At 52.3% G+C, this 24466-nt stretch overlaps 9 protein-coding genes across 9 annotated transcripts; 6 read left to right on the top strand and 3 right to left on the bottom strand.

Moving 5' to 3' along the window:
* Window positions 1-271: 271 nt before the first annotated feature.
* BDZ83DRAFT_627305 (fungal-specific transcription factor domain-containing protein) lies at window positions 272-1277 on the top strand. Its single transcript, XM_060508621.1, has 2 exons — window positions 272-320; window positions 382-1277. Exons 1-2 carry the CDS (start codon window positions 288-290, stop codon window positions 1216-1218), a joined length of 870 nt encoding a protein of 289 aa, XP_060363122.1. The 5' UTR covers window positions 272-287; the 3' UTR covers window positions 1219-1277.
* Window positions 1278-1321: 44 nt separating this feature from the next.
* Window positions 1322-3112, bottom strand: BDZ83DRAFT_753835 (MFS transporter; the record flags this gene model as incomplete). The annotated part of the gene is made up of 5 exons (XM_060514403.1): window positions 1322-1668; window positions 1722-2333; window positions 2393-2633; window positions 2697-2828; window positions 2891-3112. 5 exons carry the CDS (start codon window positions 3110-3112, stop codon window positions 1322-1324), a joined length of 1554 nt encoding a protein of 517 aa, XP_060363121.1.
* A 628-nt stretch (window positions 3113-3740) lies between these two features.
* On the top strand, window positions 3741-8413 carry BDZ83DRAFT_782311 (Hydantoinase B/oxoprolinase-domain-containing protein; the record flags this gene model as incomplete). The annotated part of the gene is made up of 9 exons (XM_060515561.1): window positions 3741-3770; window positions 4037-4271; window positions 4332-4988; window positions 5045-5280; window positions 5347-5420; window positions 5477-6257; window positions 6320-6839; window positions 6895-7009; window positions 7072-8413. 9 exons carry the CDS (start codon window positions 3741-3743, stop codon window positions 8411-8413), a joined length of 3990 nt encoding a protein of 1329 aa, XP_060363120.1.
* Window positions 8414-9691: 1278 nt separating this feature from the next.
* On the bottom strand, window positions 9692-10722 carry BDZ83DRAFT_581603 (uncharacterized protein; the record flags this gene model as incomplete). Its single annotated transcript, XM_060505474.1, has 3 exons — window positions 9692-10029; window positions 10113-10515; window positions 10588-10722. 3 exons carry the CDS (start codon window positions 10720-10722, stop codon window positions 9692-9694), a joined length of 876 nt encoding a protein of 291 aa, XP_060363119.1.
* A 1064-nt stretch (window positions 10723-11786) lies between these two features.
* BDZ83DRAFT_405585 (uncharacterized protein) lies at window positions 11787-14369 on the top strand. Its single transcript, XM_060502869.1, has 2 exons — window positions 11787-13335; window positions 13421-14369. The coding sequence occupies exons 1-2, from the start codon at window positions 12008-12010 to the stop codon at window positions 14316-14318; spliced, it is 2226 nt and encodes a 741-aa protein (XP_060363118.1). The 5' UTR covers window positions 11787-12007; the 3' UTR covers window positions 14319-14369.
* Window positions 14370-14419: 50 nt separating this feature from the next.
* BDZ83DRAFT_581663 (major facilitator superfamily domain-containing protein) lies at window positions 14420-15802 on the bottom strand (the record flags this gene model as incomplete). Its single annotated transcript, XM_060505479.1, has 1 exon — window positions 14420-15802. The coding sequence occupies one exon, from the start codon at window positions 15800-15802 to the stop codon at window positions 14420-14422; it is 1383 nt and encodes a 460-aa protein (XP_060363117.1).
* A 950-nt stretch (window positions 15803-16752) lies between these two features.
* On the top strand, window positions 16753-18022 carry BDZ83DRAFT_581689 (uncharacterized protein; the record flags this gene model as incomplete). Its single annotated transcript, XM_060505481.1, has 4 exons — window positions 16753-17040; window positions 17121-17195; window positions 17262-17329; window positions 17398-18022. 4 exons carry the CDS (start codon window positions 16753-16755, stop codon window positions 18020-18022), a joined length of 1056 nt encoding a protein of 351 aa, XP_060363116.1.
* A 185-nt stretch (window positions 18023-18207) lies between these two features.
* Window positions 18208-18973, top strand: BDZ83DRAFT_405531 (uncharacterized protein). Its single transcript, XM_060502868.1, has one exon. The coding sequence runs from the start codon at window positions 18394-18396 to the stop codon at window positions 18877-18879; it is 486 nt and encodes a 161-aa protein (XP_060363115.1). The 5' UTR covers window positions 18208-18393; the 3' UTR covers window positions 18880-18973.
* A 4863-nt stretch (window positions 18974-23836) lies between these two features.
* BDZ83DRAFT_653374 (uncharacterized protein) lies at window positions 23837-24217 on the top strand (the record flags this gene model as incomplete). The annotated part of the gene is made up of 1 exon (XM_060510611.1): window positions 23837-24217. The coding sequence occupies one exon, from the start codon at window positions 23837-23839 to the stop codon at window positions 24215-24217; it is 381 nt and encodes a 126-aa protein (XP_060363114.1).
* Window positions 24218-24466: the final 249 nt, after the last annotated feature.

Genomic DNA, 24466 nt, shown 5'->3' with positions numbered 1-24466 from the left:
TGCGTTACTTCGACAACTTCATAGCTCCACGATGCGTTGTGAGTTGTGACAAAAATCCGTATCGTCAAATCATTCTCCGGATTGCAGCATCATCGCCAGACGGCCCAGTCTTGCAAGGTATCTTGGCCGTGTCGGCCCAACAAATGCAGGCACTGGGTCATGCAAAAGGTACTTTTCGAATCTGGAGTCTCAGAAATCGAGCTCTCGAGCTGTTGCGCGGCTACTTGTTTGCTTATTCGGAAGTGGAGAGGAATACGACTACGAAATGTATGCTCGCCCAAGAAATCATGGCTTCCACTTTGATGATGTGTTTTTTTGAGGTGAGTTATTCAGACCAGGCTGTCTATGACTAAGACATATGCATGGACTAATCGAACTCAGATCTTACATGACTGCTCTGATTCTTGGAAGGTCCATGCCAGTTTTGGTAAATCATTCTTGAGACATGAGCTGGCATCAGGCCACACCATGTTATCGGGCTCCGAAGAACTCTATGGCTTCGCGGCCGCCTACTTCGCATATCATGACGCCCTGGCATCAACTGCTGGAACGAATGTAGTGATGCAAGACAACAATAGCAGCCTTTGTCATCTCTTAGATGGTGAAGAATCTGTGCTTGAAAGCCTTTCGGGTTGTTCAAGGCATCAAATAGCTTTGCTATCTGAAATTCCTGACCTCACCAGCCAGTCTTCCTGCCAAGATGGTATCCTTGAAAGGTCAGCTTCCTGGAATCAAAAACGAGATGCCATTGAGAGAAAGCTACACCTAATGAAGGACACATCAGTTCCATCATCGAGCGAGTTGTCATCAAAGTCTGCAAAAGATGAAGCCCCCTGGCTAGTCCCAGAGCTGAAGAGACTCACATGCCTATTATACTTCCACGCACGAGTTGACGAGTCAAACCCCTCGGATCCACACATTATTAGACTCACAGAAAAAATCTTGGAACTTCTGCCTCATGTTTCCCTCCAAACAAACACTGTTCTTTGGCCACTCTTTATAGTTGCGACACTTGGAGTCCGCTCAGAATCCGATAGCGACAGGAAGTTTATACTAGAGCGACTGCACTTGCTACAGCAAACACGACAACTAGGGAATGTCAGAAAGGCCAGACAAATTATTGAGACTGTTTGGAAAGCGCGCGACATTGGCTCTTGTGGTGGGAAACAAGGGTGGGTTATTCTCGAAGGGCGTCATGATGCCATGAGTCTGGCTTGAGTTAAGTTCAATGTTCAATTGGGGTACTCTCCTTCATGAATTCTTCGTCTATTTTCCCACTCCATTAACCACATTTGAAGGTTGCGGTGTTTGTCTGACATCCTCAGGTTGTGTATCTGAAGTCTTTCTGCTCCTTGTCCGTGATATCGACAAACCCGTCGACAGTCCCTTCCTGCAGCTCTTGAGGCTTGCCGTACTTTTTGTCTCGTCCCTTATTCTCCCAGGCAGCGACAAGCCAGTATGAAAGCATCAGCAACACAGACACAGCATAGCTTGTCAGCATCGCGATAATGGCTCCTGAATACTTGGGTGCCTGCTCAGCTCGAAAAGTTTGGGGTCCAATCAAATTACCGGCTGCGTAGCCAACTTGGACCAGACTGAAGCAGACTGCCTTCTTCGTCTGACCTGCTGTGTTGGCCTGTGGAAGCGAGATCCCGACGACATAAGGAGCTATTGTGAACTCTGTTAGGAAATATTCTTCCAGATCTTCTGTAACAACTTACGCCAATAGAAGTACATGAAGTACAGTCCGACCATTTGTGCTGCAATATTCGATCTCGGAAAGCCATGCACCAATCCAGTGCCCAAGATTGGTAGCATGAGAGCTATGCACGCCACCAACGTCCTTCGATTATGCCAACTCGCGGCAAGATAGCTAAAAGCCCATGCACTAGACGTAGCTAGAACGCCAAACGGCATGGTTAGCAAGCTCGCCTCGAGCGAAGTGAAGCCGAGATTGTTGATGACGATGCTTCCAAAGTTGACGAGACCGCCGTTTGGGATGTTGATGAAGATGTTGAAGACAAAAATGATCCATATCTTGATGTCTAGGAGGGCCTCCCATACTTGGTCCCATTTCCAGACCTTATTGGAGATGCCGGTGCGGTTGGCTGCGAGACGTTTCGTTGCATGGTACTTTTCTTCGTCAGTCAGGAAGCGGGCATTCATCGGGCTATCAGGTAATGTGAACCAGATGAAGATTGAATAGAGGACGTTGATGGTTCCGGTAATGAGGTACAAATACTGCCACTTTAGGAGAGGGGCCGAGTCTGGGATCTTGCCTACGAGCCAGGCGAAGAAGCCATTGAAGACGGATGAAAAGTATGCAAAGATGACTGGAATGCGCAAGTAAGTACATGCTAGATAATGGCTCAAGAAATAGTTGAAGACTTACTCGCATTTCTCGGAGGCTGCTCCTGTTTCGTATAGAAGCTGGATACGAGGATGGTAAGGGATGGCGAGATGGCAGCTTCAATGAAGCCCATGAGAAAGCGCAATGCCATGAATCCTGACCAGCTCCGGCATGGAGCATGTAGCAAGGCCAAGATAGACCAAAGCAGCGATGATCCACAAAGAAACTTTGCGGGTGGAAACTTGAGTACAAGATATGAAGCGACAACATATCCGATCAATTGCTGTTTCGGTTAGCCTAGATACCAGACCTCGAGTCAGTACAAATTGATCGTTGCTTCACTCACACCTAGAGGGAGAACGCTTCCAAGCCAGCTGTATTGTTGGCCAACAAAATTGTTGTCTGTCTGAAATCCGTAGAGAGACGCCGTTCCCATTTGGACTTTGTCGACTGCACCAAGAGTTGCGGTGAAAAGGAGCTATGAGTTCTCATCATCAGATTGATGTCCTATAGTTGGATAGAGACCTCCAACCCCCTTACCAAGGGAATCATCCAAGCATCGATCTTCTTGACAATCCTTTTTTCCATCTCAGGCGTCATGGGTGGGAATGCATCGGCATTAGCCAGGAATGAGGCTGCCTCGTCGAGGACTCCATCATGGGGCGACTTGAGGATCTCAGACTGGCCCTGCGCAGTAGAAACGCTGGGCTGGATGCCATTTTCATTGGCATGACCGCTTGGGTCTTCCTTCTTTTCGGCCATGTCGCTGGGGAAAGTAATGCAAGCTGCTTGGTGTCTACCAGGTGTGAAAGAAATCGGTCAATGATGGGGGGTTCGGCGGTAGAGCATGAGTCTACAGACGACAGATGATCTTGTGCTCAGGACGTGGCAAATATTATAGACGTTGGAGGACCTATTGAGACTTATCATATGTCTCTAGAGTGTACATGCTGCTTTATCTCGAGTTTGATGCACGAAGCTACTGTCTGTCAGCAAACCTAGCAATGACTATCGCTTAACAAGGCAGTCCTACACCTAACTTAGCCAATCTTGCAGTCAACTCAGGCGTAATGTAGGTATATCAAAAGAAGCATCGGAAAATGTTATCATTTGGGTCACCCAGGCCCGGGTTGCGGCCGCATGCCTGTCTCCACTCTTCAGTCAGTCGTTGATAAGATTCGTACACGAGGAAGGCCGAGGCGACGTGCTTAGGGTAAGGTAGCGTTGGGGGATAACTTATCACACCATTCCATCCTCTCCAAACTTCGAATTGACATACCCCACATGTGCCGCTCAGTATGCACAAGCTGCAGATCACCGGCATGCATGCAACGATGTCCGTCAGTGATAGGGGCGAAGCTGCATGGCAAGCCGAAACGACGGCCTCAAAATGGGCCTCGTATCACGCATCATCGGGTATGTAAGTCCGATGGCGATAGCGGAAAGAAAGTGCTACCTTTGATACTAAAAGTCAGGCTCTCGTCAAACACGAGGACAATTTAAATCAAACCGGAATCTGGCACTTATCATTTTCCTCTGAAAGACTTTCTAGATTACTTCATTGCTGTTTAATGAGGCAAGCATGGCGAAAGAGTCGACTTCGTGTAATATTGAGCCTAAAAGCGTCAAGTTCGCAATCGGTATGTTGAGAAGTACATGAAAAGCGCATTCATTAAAATCGTTTAGCTCACATCATTAGATCGCGGCGGAACATTTACAGATGTTTGGGCATCGATACCGGGTCAAAATGATGTAGTGCTGAAACTACTGTCGGTAGACCCGGGCAACTATGACGATGCACCAGCAGAAGGTATCCGACGTGTCTTGGAACTGGTATCAGGCACAGCCATTCCTCGAAGGTCTCCTATTCCCAAGGTCCTCATTCGTTCTATTCGCATGGGCACCACCGTGGCTACTAACGGTAAGTCACTTTCTCTCAAAGTTTTACGTCCACATATATGCCGATTGACACTCGCAAAAGCTCTACTGGAGCGGAAAGGAACTCGACATGCATTTGTCGTTAATCAAGGTTTTCGTGACCTCCTTGACATCGGCTATCAGTCCAGGCCGAAACTCTTCGACCTGGGAATCCGCAAGCCAGAGCTTTTATATGATGAAGTTGTTGAAATCTCGGAGCGCCTCACTGTTGAGGCGTACGATGAGGATGCTTTCAAGAGCAGTCGCACCCAGCCCAAAGAGTCCCCAGGTCTTTTTGTCAGGGGCATGACCGGAGACTTACTACGAATAATCCGACCCCTTAACGAAGATGAAGTCCGCCAGAAACTACTGGAGATCCAGTCTAAGGGTATCGAGACGCTAGCAATCTGTCTTGCACACTCTTACATGTACCCAGCTCACGAGAACAGAGTTGCCGAGATTGCAAGTGAGCTCGGCTTCGGCCATATCTCTACATCGTCGAGCGTCGGCGCAAACATGATCAAGATGATCTCTCGCGGCAGCTCAGCTTCAGCGGATGCATACCTCACGCCGGAAATTGTTCGTTATGTTGAGGGGTTTGCGAAACAGTTTCAAGATGGTAATCTCGATGACATTTCGTGCGAATTCATGCAGAGTGACGGTGGCCTCGTCAGCCACAGAGCGTTCAGTGGACTTCGCGGTATTCTGAGTGGCCCCGCCGGTAGGTTTTCTTGAAGCTCATTAGTGCTGGTTGATGCTGATCATATGATTTGTTAGGTGGTGTTGTCGGCCATGCCAGAACGTCATATGACGGGAAGTCCCCTATTGTGGGCTTCGACATGGGTGGAACATCAACAGATGTCAGTCGGTATGGCGGCTCTTTGGAACATGTCTTTGAGTCTACTACGGCTGGTGTTTCCATCCAAAGTCCACAATTAGACATCAACACTGTAGCCGCCGGTGGTGGAAGCATGCTCTTCTGGCGAGATGGTCTTTTCAAGGTTGGGCCAGAGGTACGTTTGCCCGTTCTTCACGTCGATGAAATTCTACCTTGTGTAGACACTAAAATTCGTTTGTAGAGCGCGGGCGCTCACCCCGGCCCTGCTTCATACAGGAAGGGCGGTCCTTTGACCGTGACTGATGCGAACCTATTGTCAGTTTCCCAACAGGTTATCTTGGAAATATGTATGCTAACAATGTTCACCATAGTCTCGGTCGGCTCATTCCTAGTTACTTCCCCGCTATCTTCGGCCCGGACGAGAACCTCCCTCTCGATTCCGATATCGTGGCAAAGAAATTTGAGGAGCTCACGAAGACGATCAATACTGACACAGGACGCTCCATGACACCACACGAAGTCGCGATAGGCTTCATTGACGTCGCAAACGAGTCCATGTGTCGCCCGATCCGTGCCCTGACTGAAGCTCGCGGGTTCGTGACAGCCGACCACAACCTGGCCACTTTTGGTGGCGCTGGCGGTCAACATGCTTGCGAAATCGCCGAGAAGCTAGGTATCGGACGCATAGTGATCCACAAGTACTCAAGCATCCTTTCGGCATATGGCATGGCACTTGCTGAGGTTGTGCAAGAAGCTCAAGAGCCCAGCTCTGAGACATTATCTGAGGAGTCTTTGCCGAGGTTGAACGATAGATTATCTTTCCTCAAGGAAAAGGCTACCAGCGGTCTCTTATCACAGAACATCAATCAATCGGCAATCGAACACGAATTCTTTCTCAACTTAAGGTACAATGGTACAGACACTAACTTCATGATCCTGAAGCCAGATGACGATGACTGGTTGGCGGCACTTGAGCGAGAACATCTACGGGAGCTTTCTTTTACATTTCCCAGAACAAGAAAGGTCCACGTTGACGACATCCGCGTACGAGGAGTCGGAAGGGCGGAAGAGTCTAGCAGTGATAATGCCCGTTTGGTCGAAGAGCTCAAGTCGCTCTTTTTCGAGAATGCCCTGAAGATCGAAGATTGCATTGTACGTTCAGCTCCTAACAACGAAGTATACGTTCATTGGCACACACGCTAACAACCTCCCAGACTGAGGCGTTCTTCACCGCGGGAGGACTACAATCTACCAAAATCATCCAGCTCAGCAGTCTGCAACCTGGGGCCGTGATCATGGGTCCGATGATTGTCATCGATAACACCCAGACCATTGTTGTCGTACCCGGGGCTGAAGCCAAGATTCTTACTTCTCACGTGGTGATTGATCTCGTCGGGAAGGCTGGCAAGAGCGATGCAGTACAGACCACCGAGCTGGTCGTTGACCCTGTGAACTTGAGTATTTTCGGACATCGATTCATGAGCATTGCGGAGCAGATGGGTCGCACGCTGCAGAAGACCAGTATCTCGCTCAATATCAAAGAGCGACTAGACTTTTCTTGTGCAATCTTCAGTCCAGTAGGTGACTTGGTTGCGAATGCTCCACATGTACCAGTTCATCTGGGCAGCATGAGCTACGCAGTCAAGTATCAACATGAGCTGCATCGCGGTAGCCTCCGTCCAGGCGATGTGCTTGTCTCCAATCATCCCGAAGCTGGAGGAACCCACCTTCCAGGTCCGCTCTCAAGTATGATTTGAAGAGGAAGTTGCGGTTTACTGACTGGCCCCAGATATCACGGTGATAACTCCAGTCTTCGACGAGGACGGCAAGACGATTTGTTTCTACACTGCATCCAGAGGTCATCACCTTGACATCGGTGGGTCAAAGGGAAACTCAATGCCTCCGTAAGTCCAGTCTGCGACTCTGCAATCACGTGTATCAGATTCCTAGCTGACTCAAGACACAGCGACTCTACGGAACTTTGGCAAGAGGGTGCGGCTATCAAGTCTTTCTTCTTGATTCGCGATGGAAATTTCGACGAAGAAGGCATTGTCAAGATCCTCCTCGACCCCGGACTCTTCCCGGGCTGCAGCGGCTCTCGACGCCTGCCGGACAATCTCTCCGACCTCAAAGCCCAAGTAGCAGCAAACACAAAGGGTAGCGTTCTCATCAAGGCGCTAATGGACGAGTTCGGCAGGTCCGTTGTGCACTTCTACATGGCGAAGATCCAAGAAAACGCCGAAGTCTCCGTCAGAAGATACCTATCATCGGCATACAAGCGCTTCGGCTCAAAGCCACTGAAGGCCGTGGACTACCTCGACAATGGCTCACGAATGCAAGTCTCCATCACTATTGATGAAGACGGCTTTGGCACCTTCGACTTCACCGGCACCTCTTGCGAGATGCTCTCTAACATGAACGCGCCGCCTGCAATCACCTACTCAGCCCTCATTTACACTCTTCGTTTACTGATCGGCTCAGACATACCATTGAACCAAGGTTGTCTCGCACCAACCAAAGTGATCCTCCCGAAGAACACGTTCTTGAACCCGGGACCTCAGTCCGCCGTCTGCTGCGGCAATACCCTCACTTCGCAGCGGCTGGTTGATCTCCTTCTGAAAGCCTTCAGAGCCGCAGCCGGATCTCAAGGCTGCATGAACTGTTTCGGATTCTTTGGAAACTCCGTTGATCCTGCTACTTCTTCAGGGGAATCCAGAGATATCAGCTCCGGAGGCTTTGGTTTCGGCTACGGCGAAACCATTTGTGGCGGCGAAGGCGCTGGTCCGACTTGGCACGGCGCCTCTGGCGTTCAGATCCATATGACCAACACCCGGACGACGGACATTGAGATCATCGAGAAGCGTTACCCAATTCTCATTCGCGAGTTTTCCATCCGAAAAGGCAGTGGAGGTGATGGAAAGTTCAAAGGAGGCTGCGGAATTGTGCGCGACTTTGAGTGCCGGGCTCCTCTCACGTACGGCATCATCTCGGAGCGTCGCGTCCACCAGCCGTACGGAATGATGGGCGGAGAGAACGGAGAATCCGGTGCTAATTACTGGGTGCAAAAGACTGACGACGGCGATGAAAGGTGGATCAGCATCGGGCCCAGAGGCCAAGTTGACATGAAGATTGGCGATCGATGTGTAATTCATACTCCGGGAGGAGGAGGCTGGGGTATTTCGGATGAGCTGAGTCACCAGGATGATGAGCTTGATGGAACGGATGGCCCTTGGACAGGTCAGACTGTGTACCCCAGGGCCACAGGCAGTCTTCATGCCTTTGCTGCTGCACAGGAGGCTTCGTCTTAGATCCTCCCATACATGTATGTAAGGTGTGTCGAGGATCATGTTTTACTTGACACCGATTTTCTCAAATATTATGTGAAGACTCGGTGTATTATGCAAAGCGTGGCTTGAATTTGTGAGCAAATCAGGGCGTGGCTAACTTTATCATCCGTCCAGAGTATGGCTCACTAGAAAAAGGAATTGGAGAAACTCAATATCGTGCATTTCAAAACCGAAGATGAATCAGAGCTATGAAATTTGAAAGTCAGTTATGTCCGCCCAATCACTTTCACAATCTAGATCTCGGTCCTCAACTTCCTCTCCGTCCATCTTCCCATGCACACAGGCTTCGCCCACCAACACGAAACAATTAGATAAGGGCTTTTAGGCGCAATATGACAGGGACAGAGCAGCCAATTAAGATACAGACAATATCTCCTTGCCTGGTGTCAGGGAGACATAGCCCAAACAGCTTCTGTTGAGTTTTAGCGGCCTCCTGCCAATATCCTTCCCTTTACCTTCGGCTTCTAGTGATAACTGAATGGTGCTACCCTCTGCCGAAAGCTTTATACCGTCACCTCCCATATCTGGTTTTGAACTTGGTGTCGTGTCTGCGGAAGCACCACCCATATACTGTCTTTCGGTATTCTTCCTCGTTTCTTGTAACGAGTCAGAATCTGGCAACTCTGTTGTAAAGAATCGCCGATTCCATGTAACATACAGTGTAGGGATCGCTCAATGTCATCTGTTGGCTTCTTGCTTTGCCGTGCGGAAAAATCTTTCTTGTGTTTCGGATCAAGCCGTTCCTCCACGTCCCGATGATCTCGGATTCTCAATTCCAAATCCGCTTGTAAGTTACATGCGTTGAGTACTTACTTATGCTTCACTTGAATGCTCTCTAGCAACACTACTTACAAACACTTGAGAGTGCATTCAGGTTGGGTACAAAATCAAAAGTTTCCCTAGGGTTTAGAACTCGAGATATACAGGAGCAAACTAGGCTTTCCGATTATACATGTCCAAAAAGAACTTCCAGGCGAGAGACAAAATCATAGCCGAGTCTACAGCAATGCAGTGCAGGTGAATCTCCTGAAGAAGTTTCCACCTCAATAGATCAGCGGCACCGCCGACTTGATCATGAAACAAAATTCCTCAATGGCTGTTTAAGAAAGTCTTGGGTACATGGAAATTTTGACTGATGCTTACTCAGTCGCCGGCTTGGGCGAGGCATGAAGGCAAGCAAAAGAACGGATCTGTCGTATACTGTGCGAGGCGTAAGTAGCTTAGGAATGTTCCTAATCTTCAAGTCCTTGGCACACCAAGTTGAACAAGATGTTCCGTCAAGCCAAAGGAATTCCAGCCATCCCTCTCTGCTTGATCTCGTAGCCACACAAGACCTACCATGCCGGCACCGTTGGCTCCAACTCCCTCTCTTCCAACAAGTCGCCGGGGCACCACGCATACCCAATCTTCAGCCATTACGACATTGTAATCACTGCCATACCTCGCAGTTGTCTGGAAATCTCTGGAAGCTGAGACTAGTCTTGCAAGATTGCAATCAGCCTCTTGAGATGTCACTCCCTGAGACAACCGCAATACAAAATGCATGTTCGGAACGCCAAAAATATTCGAATTGATATCTATGTGATGGGAACTGTCAGTACCCATGCTTAAAGGCAAACCCAAACTCAATGCTGAACGATCAGTTTGACTGGATTCTTACCGCTATCAGAGGTCGCCTGTTGAGGATACAGAGGAAAGTCAGTTGGCTGAGGGAAAATCTGCATATGCTTATGGCCCTGAGATGATCCGGCATCGACCCCACAATTGTAAATCATCAGTTGGGGCCCCAGGGTTGGCTTGAGTGCAGCCATCACAGCACGTGCAGCCTCGACGTCAACGAAGTTGAGATCTTGCGTTTGAGGCTTGAAGATCCGCGTATATAGGACGAATGCTGGCCGATACATACAACACAGATTGAGCTTCAGTGTATGATGCAACCCTACTTGAGCAACAACGAAGTCGGGATCTGGGTTGAGGAACGGCCCCTTGTCCGCTGTGCGCTTGGGATCATCTCGCTCCAGATACGGCTTTCTTTTCAAAGCTGGACTAATGCGGAACTCGAACTGGTGAAGTCTGGTCAGAAACCTCTTCGGAGACTAAATGCCTTTGAGGTAGAGATTCAAGCTACAGCGCACCTTGAAGCCGTTGTGGGAGACAATCTCGCTTTTAGATTCGTTGTAAAATAGCTTCCCTCTAGAAACCAAGTCGTCGAACATGAGTAGAGACCTTGAGCCCAGGTCTTCTGGCAACGTAATCTTTTCCAATGCCATGTTGACAGCCCGGCAAGATCAAAGGAGATTCAACTGTATTTCCTCAGGTGTCTCGCGCTCGAATTTTGGTGAGACCCGGGTGATGAGTTGGATGAGCGGTCTGAAAGCAAGACATTCTCCCTTCGCTCGGCTCGCGTGGGGGTTATCGGAATGTTAGTGTCCACGCTGTGTCTTGTAGGCCGCGCTATCAGAGGGTTCCCCCTTTAGCAATGCGTGCACTCGACATCAACTCACTGACTGTAGCCTTCCTACCAAAGTAGTCTTCTCAGTCAGAAATGCCCGATTGTGATCCGATTGAACAGAGTGTTATACAAGCGATGCAAATCGCTAGTTTCTATGCTGAAATGCTTTTCACCTCCAGGCAAAGTTTTGCCAGTCGGAATCTGAGGGGTTCGCGTTGCTAGAACCACTGAAGGTCCCATCATTGCAGGCGGCTTAGCTCAGCGAGAAACGTGCTGGGAAGTTGCGGTCGTGTTCCGTGCACGTATTGTGAGACTGGTGAGTTGCGAACGCTAAGCGGATTGAAAGGTGTGCGGCTTGGGGAGTTCCGGGCCTTTTTGGTTTTTTGTTTTCGATGAGATTGAGTTCGAGGTAGAGAACCGATGTTCTGAAGAGGAAACATTGGGCTCTGTTTCCAATCTCAGTGGTGATTCTGTTACCACCTCGACAGTTGTTATGAGCATTCCTACATAAGTATGTCAGAGAAGAATGGCAACAAGCTCTATTCACCTGTGCAACGATCCCCCAGTTTGCGGTCTTTCTGATCACTGAAGTGAGATGTACGGTCCACTTCAATAGCACGCGGAAGTGATGTGGGCTGCACGGTTTTCTCGGGCAGTTCTTAGCCTCATGAAAAGTTCGCCGTGGTGATGTCGCGCATGAATGCCAGGTCCTGGATGCGTGAGAAAGTTGGAGGGCCGCAATTTCGAAACTTCAGAGCCTCTGAATGGTGGCAAATGCCTGTAATTACACGTCAATCATCGCCTTCTCCCGGTAACCCTGCAGGAAACCGCTGCCTAGTGGTCGTATGTTGGGGCTCGGCTACGTTGCTCAGTGGATATAAATAAGCACGCAGCCTCACTCTGAGTCCTTCACTGGAGATCTCCACAGGGCTGGCTGACTGAGCCATGGATGTGATCTTGCAGAACATATTTGGTCTTGTGTGGCGACTAGAGTTATGTTAAATCACGACATCGAATCGAAGATCCGATGTGAAATAAGTTGTTGGCGATGAGACTGAGCGCAATTCAGCATAACAACTTGCGATCCGTACTGAGAGACGACAATGTATCAGCCACTGGATCGCGACGCGGCACCACTCAACCCCAACAAGAGCCAACAACCCAGCCAAATTCGCCCTATTGAAGCACAACATGGGGACGCAGGTTGCGAACCAAAAAGGCTATCGAAGCAACCACCAAAGCGCCTCAGTTTCTTCCTCAAATCCAGTCTCGTCATCTCGTTGCTCTTCCTCGCAGGCGCCATCGCCTTCATCTCATGGCTATGGTGGGCACCCCACCAAGACGTCCGCTGGCGGAAATGGGTCATCGCGCCGAACCGGCTCCAACTAAGCATAACTCTATGTGCCGTCGTCATCCGGACTGCCATAGGCATACTGGCGACCGCGGCCACGGCCATGATTGCCTCGGTCGCGGTCGAACGAAGGGGTGTATACCTCCAAGATGTCGCTCAAGTCTCCGTCGCGCGCTTCTCTAGCGACGGGCCGCTCTCTCTGAGTCTTCTCGCGCTCACGAGCTCATCGCTTCAGCCGCTAGTCCGCTTGGTACTCGCGCTCTTGGCTGTCACGACCATTGCTGCGCAGTTCACGTCCACTCTTCTCGTAGCAGATCTCGAGCAGCGCCGGGTCGTAACTTTTCCTGATTCAGTGTCCAATGCGTATACCTTCATCCCGGGAAACCTCTCCAGCGGTCGACCACCTGAAGCCGTCTCTGGATATGCGCACAACTACTGGATCCAACGACCGCGACTCACAGAAACATTCGCAGAGTACACAGGCCCCGCAGCGGAAGGAGAAGGACTCGATGACACCGGTCCAACAGTCAGAGCATTCCTTCCCGTGGCATCACAGCAGGAGCGCGAGTCGCTCCTCGAGTTCCAAGGCATGGCCAGAGTCCTAGACACACGATTCATCTGCATGAGGCCGCAGCTCAGCAACGTCCGCCCGTGCAACGGCACAGACGGCGTCAACATTTGCGGGTCGATACGGCTCGATCCCACCGTGGACGCGGCGGCTATGGCGGGGCTGTCATGGACGGATGAAATGAACTTCAACTTTAGCTGCCCTGTGACGGGGTACATGGGCAACCAGTACGACTGGCAGATCTGCGCGTACGAGACGCTGAACTGGACGTCCTTTGACTGGTCTCTTCGGAATACCACGAGAATGACGACGATGAGGATTGTCTGGGATGCTGGAAGGATCCAGGGAAACATGAGCTCTGATAGCTTGAAGTCGACGGTCAAGGTGCTGAGTTCAACTGGCTCGGGCCCGTGGACTAGGGAGTCTCTGCACATCAGACTTGTTGACTCTGACACTGTGGGGAAAGACCAGTATATTAACTTCAACATGACGATGTGTGCACAGTTTTACAAGTGAGTACCCTAATCTCTTGAGGCTTGAGCTGTCCCACAACGTTATTCCTGGTGGTCGTATCTAACAACAGGTCCTTCCCAACAGCTACCCGGACTCAATCCAGTATCTCAACGTCTCCGCAACCAGCTCAAGAAACAGAACAGAGCCAACCTACGAGTGGGATGTAGAGCGAGAGGTCTACGACACGAGTGCAGTCCGCAGACAACTCGGCGCCGTCAAGGATGCCTCATCCTTATCCCACGATGACCGCCAAGTCCTGACGATCAGCAAAAATAGCCTAGACTCGGCCGTGACCGACGCTCGCGATGGCTCTAAGTGGCAACAGTATGCCGCCGACCGTAGCCTGGAATGGTTCTTTTCCCGCGTCACCTACGCCCGAATGCCCTCCATGCCCATCGCCTTCTGTCATAATTGCGCTCCCAATCTCGACTCCCAGGATGGCACCAGCGATGTGATCTACGAGCGGCTTTTTGGCGATACCATCGACGAGACGGGATCGCCGGCTCGCGCGATGCAGGCAGTGTATTTCACCCTTGCTCGACTTGTCTACTATGACTTTCTCAGCGCCTTTTCTCCCAATACTGCCGTCCCTGAGATGGACATTGCGGACGTTGTCACGTTTGAGCTGACTTCGATACCGAGGCGTTTCAGGGGGTATCTAGCTGTCGTAGGGATAATAATCGTCTTCTTGGCCTCGTTCGCTGCGGCGGCGGTCCTCTTCACGTCTACGCGATATAGCTTGCCTGAAAATGCGTGGCATACTGTTGCGCAGATCTCGGAGAGCCCTGAGCTGGCAAACTTGCTTCACGACGCGAGAGTTGCCACTGATGACGACGTTGGGCGTCTAGCAAAAGCCTCCAAGTTTCAGCGCTTTGTTGTTCGAGATGGTGTCTTTACTCAAGCTACGGGGGCTGAATTGGATATGGAGCTGGAGTCGAATCAGTCCCGCCGTCGACTGACGACGCATGAAGCAATTCCGTAACGCGCGACGAGAGGTTTTCAATGGATTGAAGTTCATTACCAGATAGCGTAGGAGTAATAATGTGAAATAACGAAGAAAGAAGTTGAAATTTCTGCCTACCATCACAAAGCCTTCGTCGCTTCTGTGGCAGACTTCTTCTGGCTATCATCTCCATCTTCACTCTGAACATCAACCTTCTCCAACGAAGCAACACTATCCCCAGCTTCCCTCAATGACTTCCAATTGAGACCAAAGTCAAGAATGTCCGGGTACTTCCGCACATACCACAGCATCCCAAGGATCGAAGCGATACTCCCAACACTAAACGCCGCCGCCAGCGGAAACCCGATGGGATACCTCGGCGAGTCCGCGGTCCTCCACGCCCGCAGCGGGATAGTGGCATGTCCAACATACACAAGCGTCACCGCGAGTCCAACGATCACCGACCTCGCCTCAGGCTCCTTGCGCAAGATGATAGCAAGCCACGCGAGCAACGCATATCCCCACGCCGCAGTCGCAAACGTCAAAAAGTAGAATGTCATGATTGTGCCCCTTCCACCAGGCCAGGCCGCCAGGACGGAGGTAGCAACGAGCTGAAGCAGAGCCGCGCCGATGGCAACCTGCCACCGCCAGTCCTTCCAGTCGCTCAGCGCGTTGAGGGAGATGTTGGCCACGATGGAGATCGCGTAGCCGCCGAGCGGGATGAGGTTGACGGTGTACACCGAGTACAGCGCGGTTGTGCCGTCCGCAGCCTTGAGACCCTTCAGGTAGAGCAAGAAATACGAGTTTGCGCGCTGAGACCATGCGAATTGTAGGTATGCCGCGAGGAAGAGGTAGGTGATAGGCGAGGTGAAGAGTTTCCGTACACGCGACCAGAGGGCCTTGCCCTTAATAACCTCCTGTGTCGTCGTCCCTGATTTCCTCATACGTGCAGCAGAGAGCACGCGTTCGTCCGCGGTGAGCCAGAGGGCGCGGGTCGTGGTCGGCGCGTCGGGGATGACGAGGAACCCGTAGAGACCCCAGACAATCGTCATGATACCCGAGACGACGAAGAGCCACTGCCAGCCCTCGAGGCCGTGCGCGCCGTTGAGGTTCTTGTAGAGCGCAGCCTGGAGGATGCCGAGAAACATGCTGCCCGCCTGGCTGCTCACGCCAAAGATGGCCAGACGCTTACCGAGTTCGGAGGGGGTGTACCAATTAAAGATGAGGTTCACGATGCCCGGCCACGAGGTCGCCTCGAACACGCCCAGGAAGAAGCGCAGGACGAAGACGGTGCGCGCGTTCTTGGCGGCAAAGGTTGCGAGAGTGATAGCGCCCCAGACGACTTCGCAGAAGGGTAGCCAGAGGGACGGGCGGACGCGGGTTTGGATCAGTTGGGAGGGGACGATGAAGAGGGCGTAGCCGATGGAGAAGTAGGTTGTGAACTCGACGAGTTCGTTGCCGTAAAGGGAGAGGGCTTCTTGCATGCCTGAGACGTATGCTGCTGTTGTTGCGGACTGGTCCATGTCCTTCATGAGGCCTGCGATGAAGGCCCAGGTAAGGAGAAGGACGTCGAGTTTGAGGACGAGGACGTGTTCTGCGTCTTCAAAGTAGGGATGGATCTTGGCTAGCCATGGGATCGAGGGCTTCGTAAGGTTCGGGCTGGCCTCTGCCGAGACCTGTTCGTGCTCGGTCTTTGCCATTGCTGGTGATGCCTCGTGATGTAAATCGGATGGATGACTGTAAGATCCGGAATGTTTTCTCGGGCAGGCTCTCGATGGCCATGTAGTTGTTTAAACAGTGGCTTTCAGGGTCGTATTTGAACTTGATCATTCAACTGACATTCGCCATCGCCGTGCACCAAGACTTCTCCCTGAAGCGGACAGATTCCGACGAGGCGTCGGGACACACCGACGCTCAAGACAATGCTTCAATAATACTGGGCAAAGGATCAGATGGCAACATCACCATCTTTCATGGTGAAATGGGGGAAACGAAGGAACAGAATCGGAAAATAACAAAAGAGTTGGGACAGATCAGCTGCTTTTTCGACAGAAATTCAGATGAACCGTTAGTCAAAACTCTGTTTCTCGTTGCCGAGTCGTAGCGTTCCATGGGCTATCCCAGCTCCGGGGAAGCGTCCGCCGGCGGGCAGGGATACAACGTAAAATGTCGCCATTTCGCCGGCTTATGCCGTGACGCGTCGGTGTCCCGCCGAATGATGGCAGGAGACCTTATTCTGCGTCTACAATTCGACTGTCCACCCCGTGGCGATTGGGAACTGCAAGCACGTTTGTCGGGATTGCGCCGATCGATGAGACTAGACCTGACGCGATAATACCTAATAGAGTCTCATTGACAGTTGAGAAAGCTGATACATATATCGACAGCAGGCGACCGGCAGATTCTACAGCAAAAGATTGCGTGCTTCGCCATTCCCACCATCAGACGCTACACGTACCCAAGTCCAGCCACCATGTCGACCGAACCACTGTACCCAGCCTACCTCCCCACCAGGTCCGACGGCTTCCAGCCGACAATCGACGTGCCGTACTTTGAAGCCGAAGAACCCGGTGCGCGGGCCAAATCCGCCTCCTCCGCCTCCTCCGCCTCCTCCATCTTCCGGGACGGCGGCGGCGCCGAAGTGGAGAACATCACACCCCGCGTCGGCGCCGAAGTCCGAGGTATTCAGCTTAGCCAGCTCTCCAAGACGGGTCTGGATGAGGTTGCACTGTTAGCGGCCGAGAGAGGCGTTCTTGTCTTCGTGAGTTCTTCGTCGCGGATAAAGAGTGATGATAGTCACGCCATTGCCTGGTGAGTGGATAATAACAACGGTCTTTCTAGAGAAACCAAGACTTTGCCGATATTGGGTTCGAGAGGCAAAAGGAGATCGTGAGGCATTATGGACCTCTGCACAAGGTACGACACAAGGAGAAGTCGCGTATACTTGAGCGTCTGCTGATCTGATTGCTCCCTTCTTCTCAGCACCCGACGATGGGATACCCAGAAGGCACAGGTCCAGAATTCCACGTCGTCTACGCAGACGAGAAAGCGTAAGAAACCCCAACCTCATGTCACATCTCATATGGATTTACAGCTACATCACTCACACTTACCGTAGAGGCAACCTCCGCACCCTCCTAGGCCCCCGCACAACCTACGACCTCTGGCACATAGACCAAACCTTCACCCCAAACACCCCCTCAACGACCTTCTTCTGGGTCCTCGAAGCGCCCGCCTCAGGCGGCGGCGACACGGCCTTCACATCCCTAACAGCAGCCTACGCAGCTCTCTCCCCGGCCTACCGGTCCACCCTCCGCGGCCTCCGGCTATTCCACACCTCCGCTTCCGTCGGCGAAGTCGCGCGCGTGGGCACGGAGCGCGCCCTCCGCGAGGCCGTGTCGACGACGCATCCCCTGGTGATCCGGCACCCGGTCACGGGACAGGAGAGCCTGTTTGTGAATCCGACGATTGCGAGGCGGGTGGAGGGGTTTTTACCCGAGGAGTCGGATGCGCTGTTGGGCTTTTTGCATAGCCATGTCAAGAGTTTGGATTTCAGTTGTAGGGTGAAGTGGGAGGCTGGGTCGGTTGTTGTGTGGGATCAGAGGAGCGTTGCGCATAGCGCAGTGCCGGATTTTAGGGAAGGGGAGAGGAGGCATATGGTGAGGATTATACCGTATGGATCGAGGCCTGAGCCGGCGTTTCCTGAGGAGCATCAACGTAGTCGAGAGGATGAGGAGATGTAGTGAATATTGGTCTACCTAGTGATCTGCAGCTACATGGGAGAAGTTGATAGTATCTTCACCATTTGGTAGGTCACATAATTCGAAGTATGGGCAAAATAGTATCTCCTTAGGATACGTACGCGTGTTGCCTATGTAAGTAGACAGTAATGAACCACTTGGCTTGCGAGGGATAGCAAACCCTCAAATCACCTTGCCGGGTTTCTTCATCAACCCCGCACTCTCGATTCTTGTGCCCAAAGTTGAGCCTCATAAAAGGCTGACAGGGATCCAGCATGGATGCGATGGGGTAAGCAGAGTGCGATGATCATACGCATCCAGACCGATTTGGAGTGCGACATAAGTGCGATAAGTGCGGTGAAAGTGCGACGGCAATGCCATTCGTCAACCCCACTACTGTCCCGCTCTCGTGCATGAAAGAGTGTGTCGCACTTACAAGTGCGATGGCCAACCCCGGTCTACATGACAGCCTTATGAGTATCATCGTGAATAAGTGTAAGCCCGGCCCGTTGTCCCAAGCTACCCGACCTTCAACTAGAACAGACTTGTTCCCTAGCTTAACAGGCGGTCGAACGTTGATCTTCACTAGAGGCTCAATGGCGGCCAACCCGGTTGCCAACACCGGATCGCCGGTTGGACCACCTGCTGCGCCTTTGCCCTTCAGCCTGCAAACGTCGCAAGATGTGAGAGAAATTCAAGAAGAGTCCAACAAAAGAAAGAAGCCACCAAGAAAGCTGGACAGCGAAAAGTGCCAGCTTTGCAGGCAACACAAGTTGAAGGTATTCCGGTCCCCTTCCAAACGCCTACTTTGCCCTGCCTGTACGACAGAGCGCTTATGGCTTCGGTCAGAAAATTGCTGACAACCGAGCTGCCAAGTGCCTTCCTCAACCTCGAACATGGCCGCAAAAGTGCGATCGCTGTCTGTCGAAAGGACTGGAATGTTCGCCTGGAGAAGTCAAGAAAAGGACTAGAAGACACGCCCCAGGCGAACAACAGTCCGAAAGCATGATGCGTATCCCGAGCGACCGGGGATCCCACAGCCAAGATCATGATGGCTCTAGAACTTCGTGGAACTGCGAAGATCTGTAAGGCCCATGTCAGCTTCTTTCTTAAGTAGAGGCTAATCATATGAGATAGGATGGATATGCTGACCGCAGTCCAGCTTCTCAACAGCGTGTACGAAGTTCATCATCACCAGAGAACCTCCTTGCTCGATATTCTCGATTTCCAAGAGACACCCTGCCAAAGCCATGGACCTGGGGCCCAGGCACAGCTCGATGTGCCCTACGTCTCGGGTCTCCATCAGAGCCTACCACTTCTCAAAGACAGGATATCGATCGCGCTCAAGACGAGGCTCGGCCACGGCAAGACTTCGTGTCTCGCGGAGAGGATGTTGTTTGAGAACACTCTCACTGAGCTACACAGCAATTTGCCGAAGCGTCCGATAGTAGATGACCCTGGAAAATTCCATCGACTACTCATACGCGAACAGATCTCCGACCTGATGTTCCGGTCCAGATCGAGCATGTCGGAGACTATTACCTTGAAAGCGATAGTCTCACTATCCATCACACTTTCTTCGAGACTTCCAGTTCTTTTGAAGAAGTTTGATCTCTACGACTGGTCATATGTGGAACAGGGTTTCGGCCCAGAATGGGAGAAGTTGGTCCCTCATGCGGTTGTTGGGTGCCTCCTCTTCGGTCCGGGTGACCTCTACTCAGACTCGCAGCCGTATGCGAAGATCTGGGCCCACGACATTCTGGTGAAAGAAGGCGCGAAGTACCCCGTACTCGCACGGGATCTCGCACTCATCCCGCCCAGAACCGGCACCTGGTCCCTGAAGGAGCTTGCCTTCCTCACCACCCATGTCGGACCGGACCTCAAGGACAATCAAGGGCTGACTCTCGTCCACGCCGCTATCTTGGACCGCAGGCCAGACATCGTGCATCAACTTCTCGAGCCGGGAGGCGCCAAACCGTGGCACCGAATATTCAGAAGACGCTTCTCGCTTTTCCATTTCGCGGCCTCGGTGGGATGCGAGGCGTGCTACGCGGAATTGCGCTGCCATCCTGAAATCCAGCCGGCGGAGGAGACGCGGGACCGGAACGGAATGCTGCCCTTGCACGTTGCTGCACTTCGCGGGCAAGTGAACGTGGTGGAAGCTATTCTCAAGGCGCACTTTGACGGAGCGGAGGAGAACGAGGAGTACGTGAATCGAGAGACGTCAGAAGCTGGGCATACTGCGTTGTATCTCGCGATAGCGCGGGCCGAAGATGATGCCACCGCTAAGTTCTTAGCTATGTACCCCGGCGTCGACTTCCTCGTGGATCGCCAGGTACGACAGACAGCGCTTCATGTCGCGGCGTCTCGCAAACGACACGGACTATTGCGGTTCCTTCTCTCTAGAGCACCCGAGCATCAGCTCAATATGCAGAACGAAGACGGTGAGACGGCGTTACATATTATCGCTCGTCATGGCGACCGAGAGACATTGAACGCTGTCTTGGACCTCCCCTCAATCGAACTTGACGTGACGGCCAACGACGGATCAACGCCACTGGTAGACGCTGTGACGAGCGCGAACATGGAGGCGATGGAAGCTTTGATCGGGTGTCCGGGGGTGGATATCACGGCGTTACGGCGGCCCTTGGAGCCCTTTGGCTTCTCCGCACTGGAACATATTTTGCAAGAGGCGGACGGCAACGATGGTTCTGGGGGGTACATGGAGATTTTGGAGTGCTTGCGAGTGCGTTGTCCTGAGCTAGAAGACGATCTTTATGAGGCATCGATGGCTGAGATGGAGACGGATGACGGTGATATGGTGGTTGAGTAACCGTGCGAGGTGGATATCAATCCGAGCAAGGCCGTTCTAGGCTGGCAAGGGAGGTGCCACATAGATTCGTACTGCAGCAAGCCATACTTATGACTGCCAGCGTACTATCCTCGATATAAGCTCGAATCACGTGAAGTCCATTAGACGTAGCCTTTGAGGCCTGTCTTGAAGTCATCGCCACATTCCATCATCCGGTCAGCTGGGATGGGCAGAGGAGCTTGCTGAAGCCTGATAGGTTGCAGGGCACTGACGACACTGGTTGACCCGACGGCGCAGTTGCAATATCGCTAAAGGGCGAGGTTTTCGCCGGGGTGGTTGACTCGGAGGGCGGGGATCGAAGCGGACGAACCCCTGGGTGTTGGTCCCACCGATTGCTCATGGAGCGATGTAACGCCGAATGCGAAGGTTCAGGGGAACTGGGTGGCGGAGGAGAGGGGCGGGAGGGGCAGACACGAGGATGATGGTATCATGGTTGACAGTTTTCGGTGTCAAGTTGGTGATGGTTCGGTGCCTTATCTGGATTCGTCGTTCCTGGGACCCTGAGACGTGGTTGGGGAAGTGGGAGACTGAGATGGTGTGCAGTGACCTTCTGCAGTCTGGACTCGGTTTAAGTCAGCGAGCACGCAAGCAAGCAAGGCGCGGGCGACAGGACAGAATACCCGGACGGAACATCTGGTGCTTCACTAACGGCATCGTGGAGCATTCCAGGCCGGATCGACACAGCGGGTCACATTTTGGGAGCAGCGTTCAAGTGGTGAGGTGTGGTGAGGTGGTCGAACTTTGAAGGCCCGTCTCGAGTCTCGAGTCTGGAGTTTTCCGACGAGCGGTGGATTACTCGACAACGGGCCGAGACGGACGAACCACCCAAAAGAAAGCAAACGAAGACTTGGGAGTTAGTCCTCTAGGCCTCCACCGCCAACGCGTGGTGTTTGTTCTTAGTGAGGGACCGGTTCGTGGGGAGGCTGACGGTTGTGGCCGAAGGAGAAAAGAAAAAACGTGACATAAAGACGGATTGAAACGGCCTGGTCAACACAAGGCAAACGGCGAGAAAATTCACGACAAAGAAACGACGGCGGAGCTGAAGAAACCAACAAAGTGCAAGTGCGCGAGCCAAAGTTTGGAAAAGCTGGGAACAATGGCCGCAAGTGCAGGAAACTCCACCGGAAGAGGAACGAAACTCGGAGCAGACACCAAGAAAGAGAAGCAACGACCGGGGAGCCATGAAGCTTGGGAAAGAGCAAAGTGGGAAAGGGCAGGAGAGCACATGGCGGGACAGGGAAGGCGTCCCGGCTGGCGCCATATCGTTGGCTGCGAATGCGTGGAGAGTGGGACCATGTAAAGATGAGGTGGATTGATATGGTGTGGGTACCAATCCCACGCTATTGATGGAAGAGGAAACGATGGGCAGGAACTGGCAGGGAAGGAACGAGGATGAACCGGTCTATCGGAGGACCCGTCTCTTTTCCATCTTTTCCCATCTTTCCAGCGCTTCTCAGTGGCTGAAAGATTCTTGACAAGTTTGGGAGCGAGCGTTGGATGCATCCAGGCGCGACGCTGAGGGTGACATTCGATATGCATAGCCCAGACCTGCACCTGTCTGCAGTGCACCAGTGCTGCACCTGCGGCCCCAATTGTTAATTGTGCAAACTTTCTTGGATTGGTCCAAGATGCCCAGCCCAGTGCTTCAAAGTTCAGGGCATTGCTCCCTCCCACGGAATCCACCCCGTCTGCAAGTTCCAGAAGCCCGAGCACCGTGCCCCATTCCCTCCAGTCTCCATCGCTCCAGAGGAAAAGACCAACTCTTGCTGCACCTGCCACCTGCAGCTTCCTGCACCTGCTCCTTCCACTGCAAGTTGACACACCACACCATTCTTTCCCGTCTCCTCTCCTTCTTTCCCTCTCGTCTTCCGTGCCTGCCAACAACCCGTAACAGCGTTATCAAGGTTCTCTTCCTGCAGCTGCAACCGTATCTGTGACTACCTTTTCCATCTGCTGAATCCGTGATTCGTAGACGGTTCTTTCCCTGCACGAGTCGTTCTTTCCCCTCCTTTTAAAGTACCTCACGAAGTACCTCGGTGTCTCCCCCTTCCCTTCCACACTGGCAGTTCCCTTCTCGGTCATCCAATCCTTTCCCTTGCACCTTGTCATTCTCTTCCCTTTCCACCACCACCACCACCACACCACACGGCACACACCTCAACCCTCCGGCCCGACCTAAAGGTACCTTTCCTCCAACTCACTTTACCACCTTGGGCCAAGCCGCCGCCGCCGCCATTCTTCCAATCTTTTTCTATCTATCCCGACCAACCCAGCCCAACCACTCCAGACCGGATACAACATCTCCCTCACTCGCACACACACACTCCCACCCAGTCCACTCGTTCCAACACAACTTACCTTAATAAACCAAAACCACCCAAGAGGTCTCGAAGCCCGGCGTTTTGACTACCTCTCCTTCCCTCGCTCCCGCACCGACTCCCAACAGTGGTCACAGACACCAAGCTACTATCAGCCACAGAGTGCTGAATTAGAAAAAAGAACAAATCCAAGAGCCAAAGCCCCCGATCACGGCACCACAATCAGACACCTGTTGCCAAGCAGCTTTCAAAATACGACAGACATCTTACCGCAAACGCCAGTCGGCAAAAAAGGGGGGATTGCAACACATCCGAGCCACCAGAGACATCTGTGTCACAAGATTGCAACCTCCATTCCACCCATTCCTACCGCGACCGATAAGCTTTCCGTCTGATCTGTTGCGCCCTTACATTACGACGTGCGTCTGCCACCGTTCACAGACTTTATCCTCCCGTACATCACGTCCCGTCATCTGTACTTGCACAACAACCTCATCCCAAGTCGAGTCAATTGAGTTTGCCTCGTCCCGCCATCAACTTTGAGCAAGATCGAGCTCTCCAACAACACCCAGCACAACAAGCATTCCATACCTTTACCGATCGTCTTCGCTCGAAAACTTCGTCACAATGGCTCCCGGTATCCTTGAACGAATCCAGCAGAAGATTGAGCTCTTCCGCCTGGAGCAGCGCTACACTCGTCGCCGTCATCGTCGCTCGACTTTCGTCTCCAACGCGGTGTACGTCGACGGCGAGTATGTCTACCAAACTCCCACCTCCACCGGCTCCTCGTCCGCCGGCACGACCAGCAGCAAGGAGTCCTCATCACCACGGGTGAATGCCCTCCACCATGCCGAGCCTGCTTCGCCTACCGTCGCCCCGACACAGACCGAGCCTAGCAAGAAGCGATTGAGCCGCTTCGCTTCCATGCCCGGTTTCGGGTCCTCAAAGCAGACTCCCACCAACGACTGGAGGTCAAGCCGCGTCAGCGTCAGCGAGATCCAGCGGTAGAAGCGTCTGGCCTACGCTACTTGAATCGATCAAAGAAGAAAAGCAAAGAAAAAAATATAGTTCCGAAACGAACGATATATAGATCAGGGTGGCAATCTCACGACGGCAACATGATAACTCTCGGGGCGAGTCTTCGAGGTTAGACGACGACGAGGTTTTGCTCAAAAGCAATTGGCATGTTGCACTTTACGACCATCTTCCGTCACGTCTCTTAGCGGCGCACTTGCATGAGCATTGGGGGGCCTGCTC

This window comes from Colletotrichum acutatum, assembly GCF_030867785.1.
Source record: "Colletotrichum acutatum strain CBS 112980 chromosome Unknown BDZ83scaffold_70, whole genome shotgun sequence".
In the NCBI taxonomy this organism is placed as follows: Eukaryota; Fungi; Ascomycota; class Sordariomycetes; order Glomerellales; family Glomerellaceae; genus Colletotrichum; species Colletotrichum acutatum.
This window is presented reverse-complemented; position numbering and strand designations above follow the sequence as displayed.